This window comes from Uranotaenia lowii, chromosome 2, assembly GCF_029784155.1.
Source record: "Uranotaenia lowii strain MFRU-FL chromosome 2, ASM2978415v1, whole genome shotgun sequence".
Classification (NCBI taxonomy): domain Eukaryota; kingdom Metazoa; phylum Arthropoda; class Insecta; order Diptera; family Culicidae; genus Uranotaenia; species Uranotaenia lowii.
The window spans coordinates 324,461,331-324,474,405 of NC_073692.1; the positions used below are offsets into that span (position 1 = coordinate 324,461,331).

At 8.5% G+C, this 13,075-nt stretch overlaps 4 protein-coding genes across 4 annotated transcripts in view; 3 read left to right on the top strand and 1 right to left on the bottom strand.

The window, feature by feature from the left end:
* LOC129742932 (myb-like protein D) overlaps nt 1-2,388 on the top strand; it is a gene marked incomplete at its 3' end in the record, with an annotated part of 61,925 nt that extends 59,537 nt beyond the window's left edge. The window contains exon 2 of the mRNA XM_055734868.1: nt 1,876-2,388. Within this exon, the coding sequence (XP_055590843.1) occupies nt 1,876-2,388 (513 nt within the window). The remainder of the gene's footprint in view (nt 1-1,875) is intronic.
* Nucleotides 1-13,075, bottom strand: part of LOC129750008 (protein O-mannosyl-transferase TMTC1-like) — an 807,324-nt gene that overhangs the window by 482,570 nt on the left and 311,679 nt on the right. The gene's annotated exons all lie outside the window — the stretch shown is intronic.
* LOC129750012 (probable serine/threonine-protein kinase clkA) lies at nt 8,811-9,647 on the top strand (the record flags this gene model as incomplete). The annotated part of the gene is made up of 1 exon (XM_055745190.1): nt 8,811-9,647. A coding segment is annotated over one exon (837 nt), but the record flags the coding sequence as incomplete, so codon positions are not given.
* The window catches only part of LOC129750011 (GATA zinc finger domain-containing protein 14-like), a gene marked incomplete at both ends in the record, with an annotated part of 1,581 nt that continues 1,031 nt past the window's right edge, over nt 12,526-13,075 (top strand). The window contains one exon of the mRNA XM_055745189.1: nt 12,526-13,075. This exon is cut by the window's right edge and continues 1,031 nt beyond it. Coding sequence (XP_055601164.1) covers nt 12,526-13,075 — 550 coding nt within the window.

Below are 13,075 nucleotides of genomic sequence, written 5' to 3' on the forward strand. Positions count from 1 at the left end.
AATAAAAAAAACAACCATTTTTTTGTGATGCCAATTGTGCCAACGTGCAACGTCAGGATCAGGAAATGATTATTAGTACTATAAACAATCAATTAAAAGACATAATTCAAAACGTTGTTGCATCCGAAATGTCTTCTATTGCAACAGAGATGAAATCAGTTACATCTGCTATAGAGGCATCTCAGGAATTTTTGTCTTCGAAGTTTGAGGAAATTCTTACAGACTTCAAAGACTTAAAATCCCGAAATGAAGCTCTAGAAGCAGAAGTAACTGATCTTAAACTAAAATATCCAAACCTCAACACTCATATTTATGCTTTAGAAAAAAACTTGGATAAGATCAATAGAGATGCCGTTGCAAGGAATTGTATGATTTTTGGATTACCGGTTGAAAGCAAGGAAAATACTCTTGAAATGGTTCAGAAAACTTGCCGCACAATCGGTTATGACCTGAATAACGAAAATATTGAATGCGCCGTCAGACTTTATTCCTCTAAAAAACCAAATAATTCCATTCCACCAATTAAGTTTTCACTGAAAACTACCACAACAAAGGAAGAAATATTCAGTAAAAAGCGCTGCTTTGGCAAACTTGCTTCAACAACGATAGACCCTGCACTTACATTTAATGGTAAAGCTACAAACGTTACACTCCGTGATGAGCTGACACCGTTGGCTATGGAAATTTTGACAGAGCTGCGGGAGTCTCAAGATTCATTGAACATGAAGTATATATGGCCTTGAAGGGGGGGTGCTATACTGGTTAAAAAATCAGACGACTCTAAACCTATCTCAATAATGCAAATTTGAACTTAAGAATTTCCTCAGCAAGCATCTGGTCCAATTAGATAATAATGCATCACTTGTTGAAAAAGATACGCCCTCCCCTAAACGAAAAAGAAACTAAACGTCAGCGTTTTTTTTCCAGTAAATTTTTTTTTTTTAATTATTATATACAATGGCTACCGCTATAAACAATTTTTATGATAACATTGAAGATTTCAATAATAATAATAATAATAATAATAATAATAATAATAATAATAATAATAATAATAATAATAATAATAATAATAATAATAATAATAATAATAATAATAATAATAATAATAATAATAATAATAATAATAATAATAATAATAATAATAATAATAATAATAATAATAATAATAATAATAATAATAATAATAATAATAATAATAATAATAATAATAATAATAATAATAATAATAATAATAATAATAATAATAATAATAATAATAATAATAATAATAATAATAATAATAATAATAATAATAATAATAATAATAATAATAATAATAATAATAATAATAATAATAATAATAATAATAATAATAATAATAATAATAATAATAATAATAATAATAATAATAATAATAATAATAATAATAATAATAATAATAATAATAATAATAATAATAATAATAATAATAATAATAATAATAATAATAATAATAATAATAATAATAATAATAATAATAATAATAATAATAATAATAATAATAATAATAATAATAATAATAATAATAATAATAATAATAATAATAATAATAATAATAATAATAATAATAATAATAATAATAATAATAATAATAATAATAATAATAATAATAATAATAATAATAATAATAATAATAATAATAATAATAATAATAATAATAATAATAATAATAATAATAATAATAATAATAATAATAATAATAATAATAATAATAATAATAATAATAATAATAATAATAATAATAATAATAATAATAATAATAATAATAATAATAATAATAATAATAATAATAATAATAATAATAATAATAATAATAATAATAATAATAATAATAATAATAATAATAATAATAATAATAATAATAATAATAATAATAATAATAATAATAATAATAATAATAATAATAATAATAATAATAATAATAATAATAATAATAATAATAATAATAATAATAATAATAATAATAATAATAATAATAATAATAATAATAATAATAATAATAATAATAATAATAATAATAATAATAATAATAATAATAATAATAATAATAATAATAATAATAATAATAATAATAATAATAATAATAATAATAATAATAATAATAATAATAATAATAATAATAATAATAATAATAATAATAATAATAATAATAATAATAATAATAATAATAATAATAATAATAATAATAATAATAATAATAATAATAATAATAATAATAATAATAATAATAATAATAATAATAATAATAATAATAATAATAATAATAATAATAATAATAATAATAATAATAATAATAATAATAATAATAATAATAATAATAATAATAATAATAATAATAATAATAATAATAATAATAATAATAATAATAATAATAATAATAATAATAATAATAATAATAATAATAATAATAATAATAATAATAATAATAATAATAATAATAATAATAATAATAATAATAATAATAATAATAATAATAATAATAATAATAATAATAATAATAATAATAATAATAATAATAATAATAATAATAATAATAATAATAATAATAATAATAATAATAATAATAATAATAATAATAATAATAATAATAATAATAATAATAATAATAATAATAATAATAATAATAATAATAATAATAATAATAATAATAATAATAATAATAATAATAATAATAATAATAATAATAATAATAATAATAATAATAATAATAATAATAATAATAATAATAATAATAATAATAATAATAATAATAATAATAATAATAATAATAATAATAATAATAATAATAATAATAATAATAATAATAATAATAATAATAATAATAATAATAATAATAATAATAATAATAATAATAATAATAATAATAATAATAATAATAATAATAATAATAATAATAATAATAATAATAATAATAATAATAATAATAATAATAATAATAATAATAATAATAATAATAATAATAATAATAATAATAATAATAATAATAATAATAATAATAATAATAATAATAATAATAATAATAATAATAATAATAATAATAATAATAATAATAATAATAATAATAATAATAATAATAATAATAATAATAATAATAATAATAATAATAATAATAATAATAATAATAATAATAATAATAATAATAATAATAATAATAATAATAATAATAATAATAATAATAATAATAATAATAATAATAATAATAATAATAATAATAATAATAATAATAATAATAATAATAATAATAATAATAATAATAATAATAATAATAATAATAATAATAATAATAATAATAATAATAATAATAATAATAATAATAATAATAATAATAATAATAATAATAATAATAATAATAATAATAATAATAATAATAATAATAATAATAATAATAATAATAATAATAATAATAATAATAATAATAATAATAATAATAATAATAATAATAATAATAATAATAATAATAATAATAATAATAATAATAATAATAATAATAATAATAATAATAATAATAATAATAATAATAATAATAATAATAATAATAATAATAATAATAATAATAATAATAATAATAATAATAATAATAATAATAATAATAATAATAATAATAATAATAATAATAATAATAATAATAATAATAATAATAATAATAATAATAATAATAATAATAATAATAATAATAATAATAATAATAATAATAATAATAATAATAATAATAATAATAATAATAATAATAATAATAATAATAATAATAATAATAATAATAATAATAATAATAATAATAATAATAATAATAATAATAATAATAATAATAATAATAATAATAATAATAATAATAATAATAATAATAATAATAATAATAATAATAATAATAATAATAATAATAATAATAATAATAATAATAATAATAATAATAATAATAATAATAATAATAATAATAATAATAATAATAATAATAATAATAATAATAATAATAATAATAATAATAATAATAATAATAATAATAATAATAATAATAATAATAATAATAATAATAATAATAATAATAATAATAATAATAATAATAATAATAATAATAATAATAATAATAATAATAATAATAATAATAATAATAATAATAATAATAATAATAATAATAATAATAATAATAATAATAATAATAATAATAATAATAATAATAATAATAATAATAATAATAATAATAATAATAATAATAATAATAATAATAATAATAATAATAATAATAATAATAATAATAATAATAATAATAATAATAATAATAATAATAATAATAATAATAATAATAATAATAATAATAATAATAATAATAATAATAATAATAATAATAATAATAATAATAATAATAATAATAATAATAATAATAATAATAATAATAATAATAATAATAATAATAATAATAATAATAATAATAATAATAATAATAATAATAATAATAATAATAATAATAATAATAATAATAATAATAATAATAATAATAATAATAATAATAATAATAATAATAATAATAATAATAATAATAATAATAATAATAATAATAATAATAATAATAATAATAATAATAATAATAATAATAATAATAATAATAATAATAATAATAATAATAATAATAATAATAATAATAATAATAATAATAATAATAATAATAATAATAATAATAATAATAATAATAATAATAATAATAATAATAATAATAATAATAATAATAATAATAATAATAATAATAATAATAATAATAATAATAATAATAATAATAATAATAATAATAATAATAATAATAATAATAATAATAATAATAATAATAATAATAATAATAATAATAATAATAATAATAATAATAATAATAATAATAATAATAATAATAATAATAATAATAATAATAATAATAATAATAATAATAATAATAATAATAATAATAATAATAATAATAATAATAATAATAATAATAATAATAATAATAATAATAATAATAATAATAATAATAATAATAATAATAATAATAATAATAATAATAATAATAATAATAATAATAATAATAATAATAATAATAATAATAATAATAATAATAATAATAATAATAATAATAATAATAATAATAATAATAATAATAATAATAATAATAATAATAATAATAATAATAATAATAATAATAATAATAATAATAATAATAATAATAATAATAATAATAATAATAATAATAATAATAATAATAATAATAATAATAATAATAATAATAATAATAATAATAATAATAATAATAATAATAATAATAATAATAATAATAATAATAATAATAATAATAATAATAATAATAATAATAATAATAATAATAATAATAATAATAATAATAATAATAATAATAATAATAATAATAATAATAATAATAATAATAATAATAATAATAATAATAATAATAATAATAATAATAATAATAATAATAATAATAATAATAATAATAATAATAATAATAATAATAATAATAATAATAATAATAATAATAATAATAATAATAATAATAATAATAATAATAATAATAATAATAATAATAATAATAATAATAATAATAATAATAATAATAATAATAATAATAATAATAATAATAATAATAATAATAATAATAATAATAATAATAATAATAATAATAATAATAATAATAATAATAATAATAATAATAATAATAATAATAATAATAATAATAATAATAATAATAATAATAATAATAATAATAATAATAATAATAATAATAATAATAATAATAATAATAATAATAATAATAATAATAATAATAATAATAATAATAATAATAATAATAATAATAATAATAATAATAATAATAATAATAATAATAATAATAATAATAATAATAATAATAATAATAATAATAATAATAATAATAATAATAATAATAATAATAATAATAATAATAATAATAATAATAATAATAATAATAATAATAATAATAATAATAATAATAATAATAATAATAATAATAATAATAATAATAATAATAATAATAATAATAATAATAATAATAATAATAATAATAATAATAATAATAATAATAATAATAATAATAATAATAATAATAATAATAATAATAATAATAATAATAATAATAATAATAATAATAATAATAATAATAATAATAATAATAATAATAATAATAATAATAATAATAATAATAATAATAATAATAATAATAATAATAATAATAATAATAATAATAATAATAATAATAATAATAATAATAATAATAATAATAATAATAATAATAATAATAATAATAATAATAATAATAATAATAATAATAATAATAATAATAATAATAATAATAATAATAATAATAATAATAATAATAATAATAATAATAATAATAATAATAATAATAATAATAATAATAATAATAATAATAATAATAATAATAATAATAATAATAATAATAATAATAATAATAATAATAATAATAATAATAATAATAATAATAATAATAATAATAATAATAATAATAATAATAATAATAATAATAATAATAATAATAATAATAATAATAATAATAATAATAATAATAATAATAATAATAATAATAATAATAATAATAATAATAATAATAATAATAATAATAATAATAATAATAATAATAATAATAATAATAATAATAATAATAATAATAATAATAATAATAATAATAATAATAATAATAATAATAATAATAATAATAATAATAATAATAATAATAATAATAATAATAATAATAATAATAATAATAATAATAATAATAATAATAATAATAATAATAATAATAATAATAATAATAATAATAATAATAATAATAATAATAATAATAATAATAATAATAATAATAATAATAATAATAATAATAATAATAATAATAATAATAATAATAATAATAATAATAATAATAATAATAATAATAATAATAATAATAATAATAATAATAATAATAATAATAATAATAATAATAATAATAATAATAATAATAATAATAATAATAATAATAATAATAATAATAATAATAATAATAATAATAATAATAATAATAATAATAATAATAATAATAATAATAATAATAATAATAATAATAATAATAATAATAATAATAATAATAATAATAATAATAATAATAATAATAATAATAATAATAATAATAATAATAATAATAATAATAATAATAATAATAATAATAATAATAATAATAATAATAATAATAATAATAATAATAATAATAATAATAATAATAATAATAATAATAATAATAATAATAATAATAATAATAATAATAATAATAATAATAATAATAATAATAATAATAATAATAATAATAATAATAATAATAATAATAATAATAATAATAATAATAATAATAATAATAATAATAATAATAATAATAATAATAATAATAATATAATAATAATAATAATAATAATAATAATAATAATAATAATAATAATAATAATAATAATAATAATAATAATAATAATAATAATAATAATAATAATAATAATAATAATAATAATAATAATAATAATAATAATAATAATAATAATAATAATAATAATAATAATAATAATAATAATAATAATAATAATAATAATAATAATAATAATAATAATAATAATAATAATAATAATAATAATAATAATAATAATAATAATAATAATAATAATAATAATAATAATAATAATAATAATAATAATAATAATAATAATAATAATAATAATAATAATAATAATAATAATAATAATAATAATAATAATAATAATAATAATAATAATAATAATAATAATAATAATAATAATAATAATAATAATAATAATAATAATAATAATAATAATAATAATAATAATAATAATAATAATAATAATAATAATAATAATAATAATAATAATAATAATAATAATAATAATAATAATAATAATAATAATAATAATAATAATAATAATAATAATAATAATAATAATAATAATAATAATAATAATAATAATAATAATAATAATAATAATAATAATAATAATAATAATAATAATAATAATAATAATAATAATAATAATAATAATAATAATAATAATAATAATAATAATAATAATAATAATAATAATAATAATAATAATAATAATAATAATAATAATAATAATAATAATAATAATAATAATAATAATAATAATAATAATAATAATAATAATAATAATAATAATAATAATAATAATAATAATAATAATAATAATAATAATAATAATAATAATAATAATAATAATAATAATAATAATAATAATAATAATAATAATAATAATAATAATAATAATAATAATAATAATAATAATAATAATAATAATAATAATAATAATAATAATAATAATAATAATAATAATAATAATAATAATAATAATAATAATAATAATAATAATAATAATAATAATAATAATAATAATAATAATAATAATAATAATAATAATAATAATAATAATAATAATAATAATAATAATAATAATAATAATAATAATAATAATAATAATAATAATAATAATAATAATAATAATAATAATAATAATAATAATAATAATAATAATAATAATAATAATAATAATAATAATAATAATAATAATAATAATAATAATAATAATAATAATAATAATAATAATAATAATAATAATAATAATAATAATAATAATAATAATAATAATAATAATAATAATAATAATAATAATAATAATAATAATAATAATAATAACAATAATAATAACAATAATAATAATAATAATAATAATAATAATAATAACAATAATAATAACAATAATAATAATAATAATAATAATAATAATAATAATAATAATAATAATAATAATAATAATAATAATAATAATAATAATAATAATAATAATAATAATAATAATAATAATAATAATAATAATAATAATAATAATAATAATAATAATAATAATAATAATAATAATAATAATAATAATAATAATAATAATAATAATAATAATAATAATAATAATAATAATAATAATAATAATAATAATAATAATAATAATAATAATAATAATAATAATAATAATAATAATAATAATAATAATAATAATAATAATAATAATAATAATAATAATAATAATAATAATAATAATAATAATAATAATAATAATAATAATAATAATAATAATAATAATAATAATAATAATAATAATAATAATAATAATAATAATAATAATAATAATAATAATAATAATAATAATAATAATAATAATAATAATAATAATAATAATAATAATAATAATAATAATAATAATAATAATAATAATAATAATAATAATAATAATAATAATAATAATAATAATAATAATAATAATAATAATAATAATAATAATAATAATAATAATAATAATAATAATAATAATAATAATAATAATAATAATAATAATAATAATAATAATAATAATAATAATAATAATAATAATAATAATAATAATAATAATAATAATAATAATAATAATAATAATAATAATAATAATAATAATAATAATAATAATAATAATAATAATAATAATAATAATAATAATAATAATAATAATAATAATAATAATAATAATAATAATAATAATAATAATAATAATAATAATAATAATAATAATAATAATAATAATAATAATAATAATAATAATAATAATAATAATAATAATAATAATAATAATAATAATAATAATAATAATAATAATAATAATAATAATAATAATAATAATAATAATAATAATAATAATAATAATAATAATAATAATAATAATAATAATAATAATAATAATAATAATAATAATAATAATAATAATAATAATAATAATAATAATAATAATAATAATAATAATAATAATAATAATAATAATAATAATAATAATAATAATAATAATAATAATAATAATAATAATAATAATAATAATAATAATAATAATAATAATAATAATAATAATAATAATAATAATAATAATAATAATAATAATAATAATAATAATAATAATAATAATAATAATAATAATAATAATAATAATAATAATAATAATAATAATAATAATAATAATAATAATAATAATAATAATAATAATAATAATAATAATAATAATAATAATAATAATAATAATAATAATAATAATAATAATAATAATAATAATAATAATAATAATAATAATAATAATAATAATAATAATAATAATAATAATAATAATAATAATAATAATAATAATCTATATATATAAAAATGAATTTCTGTCTGTCTGTCTGTCTGTCTGTCTGTCTGTCTGTCTGTCTGTCTGTCTGTTCCCTATAGACTCGGAAACTACTGAACCGATTTGCGTGAAACTTGGCAGGTGGGGGTATTGGAGGCCGGAGAAGGTTCCTATTATGGTTTGAGACCCCTCCCTTTCTCATGAAGGGGGGGAGGGGCCTCCCAAACAAAAGACAATTTTTTGCATAACTCGAGAACCCATCAAGCAAATGGTATCAAATTTGGCATGGGGTGGTATTTGAGAACGAGGAATATTTCTATGAATATCAGGTATCCCTCCCTCCTCTCAGTGGCGTGATAGGAAGGGGGGAGGGGGGCTATCTTACAATTTTTCATATAACTCGAAAACTAATCAAGATATTGGAACCAAATTTGGCACGGGAAGGTATTTGGATACGAAAAATACTTCAATGATTATTTGAGACCCCTCCCTCTTTCCAGTATAAAGGGGGAGGGTCCTCTTTCATATTTTTATTACATAATTCAAAAACTATTAAAGCAAATGGTACCAAATTTGGCATGGGAGGGTATTTGGATACGAAAAATATTTCTATGATTATTTGAGACTCCTCCCTCTTTCCAGAAGGGAGATATAAAGGGGGGAGGGGGCCTTTTTTATAATTTTTTACATAACTCAAAAACTAATTAAGCAAATTGAACCAAATTTGGCATGGGCGGGTATTTGGGAACGTGACATGTTCTAATGATTGTTTGAGACCCCTTCCTTCTTCCAGAGGGGAGAAAGGAAAGAAGGAGGGGAGTTTAATACAATTTTTACTGCATAACTCACAGCATAACATAACTACAACAGCAAATGGAACCAAATTTGGTATGGAACGAAATTTGGGTACGAGAAATGCTTCTATGAATATTTGGAATCCCTCACTCCTTCAAAGATGTGGATGAAAAGGGGGAGGAGAGGTCTCTATTACAGTTTTCAGTATAACTGGAGAGTTGATCGAGCAAATTGAACCATATTTGACATGTGGGGGTTTTTGGATACGAGAAATGTTTCTAAATTTAAGCCCCAACTTTTTTTCAGCGGAAAGATATATAGGGGGGCTTCCATACAATTTTTTTGCATAATTCGAGAATTAATTGAGCAAATGAAACCAAATTTGGCATCAAAAAGAATTTGAGTACGAGAAATACTTTTTCTTTGTGAAGCAATACCTTTCTTGCAGTAGGATGATAAAATTGGGAATATAGGAAGGGAAGAGAAGGCTTACATTTAACTTTTTTTTTATTAAATCCGAGAAATGGACAAAACATAACATGGAAAATCATTTTGGTATGATTCTATGAATATCTGACACACCATCCTCCTTTCAGTGAGTAGGTACCTAGGAGGAGGGAGTTGAGGCCAATACACTTTTGTTAGCATAAGTTCTCAATTTATGCAATCAAAACCAACACATGGAAATAAATATGGCATGGAAAGGTACTTGGTTACGAGATATGTTTCTACGAATGTTATATACCCTTACGCTTTACAGTGTAGAGAGGGGAAGAAAGAAGGCTCCTTTTAAATTATGATGTAAAGCTTAAAAACTTATCAACCAATAAAGTTATAATTTGATATAAGAGGATTTTTGGACACGAAAAAATGGGTATGATTATTAAAGACCACGTCCTCCATTCAGCAGGGGGTGAAGGGAAGGAGAGGGGAGGCTCTCTATCAGTTTTTAGCATAAATCCAGAGAATATCAAGCAAAAACAATCATATTCTATAAGTTAGATTGTTTAGGTACGATTAATTTGAGACCCTCCAGACAGATCAAAATTATCAGATCTTTTACACAAATTTATAGAGCAAGATTCAGAATATTAGTTTGAGTTATCTTTGTGTTGCAATTCGAAACTCCAGCTGCAGCTCCCATTTTATAGCGGTTGCTTATGAATTATGTTATAATGCCAATAAAACAATAAAAATATTAATAATTTTTGAAAAAAATCATTTGATTTTGGAAGGTGTAGCAAAGCACACCGGGTCAGCTAGTAATAATAATAATAATAATAATAATAATAATAATAATAATAATAATAATAATAATAATAATAATAATAATAATAATAATAATAATAATAATAATAATAATAATAATAATAATAATAATAATAATAATAATAATAATAATAATAATAATAATAATAATAATAATAATAATAATAATAATAATAATAATAATAATAATAATAATAATAATAATAATAATAATAATAATAATAATAATAATAATAATAATAATAATAATAATAATAATAATAATAATAATAATAATAATAATAATAATAATAATAATAATAATAATAATAATAATAATAATAATAATAATAATAATAATAATAATAATAATAATAATAATAATAATAATAATAATAATAATAATAATAATAATAATAATAATAATAATAATAATAATAATAATAATAATAATAATAATAATAATAATAATAATAATAATAATAATAATAATAATAATAATAATAATAATAATAATAATAATAATAATAATAATAATAATAATAATAATAATAATAATAATAATAATAATAATAATAATAATAATAATAATAATAATAATAATAATAATAATAATAATAATAATAATAATAATAATAATAATAATAATAATAATAATAATAATAATAATAATAATAATAATAATAATAATAATAATAATAATAATAATAATAATAATAATAATAATAATAATAATAATAATAATAATAATAATAATAATAATAATAATA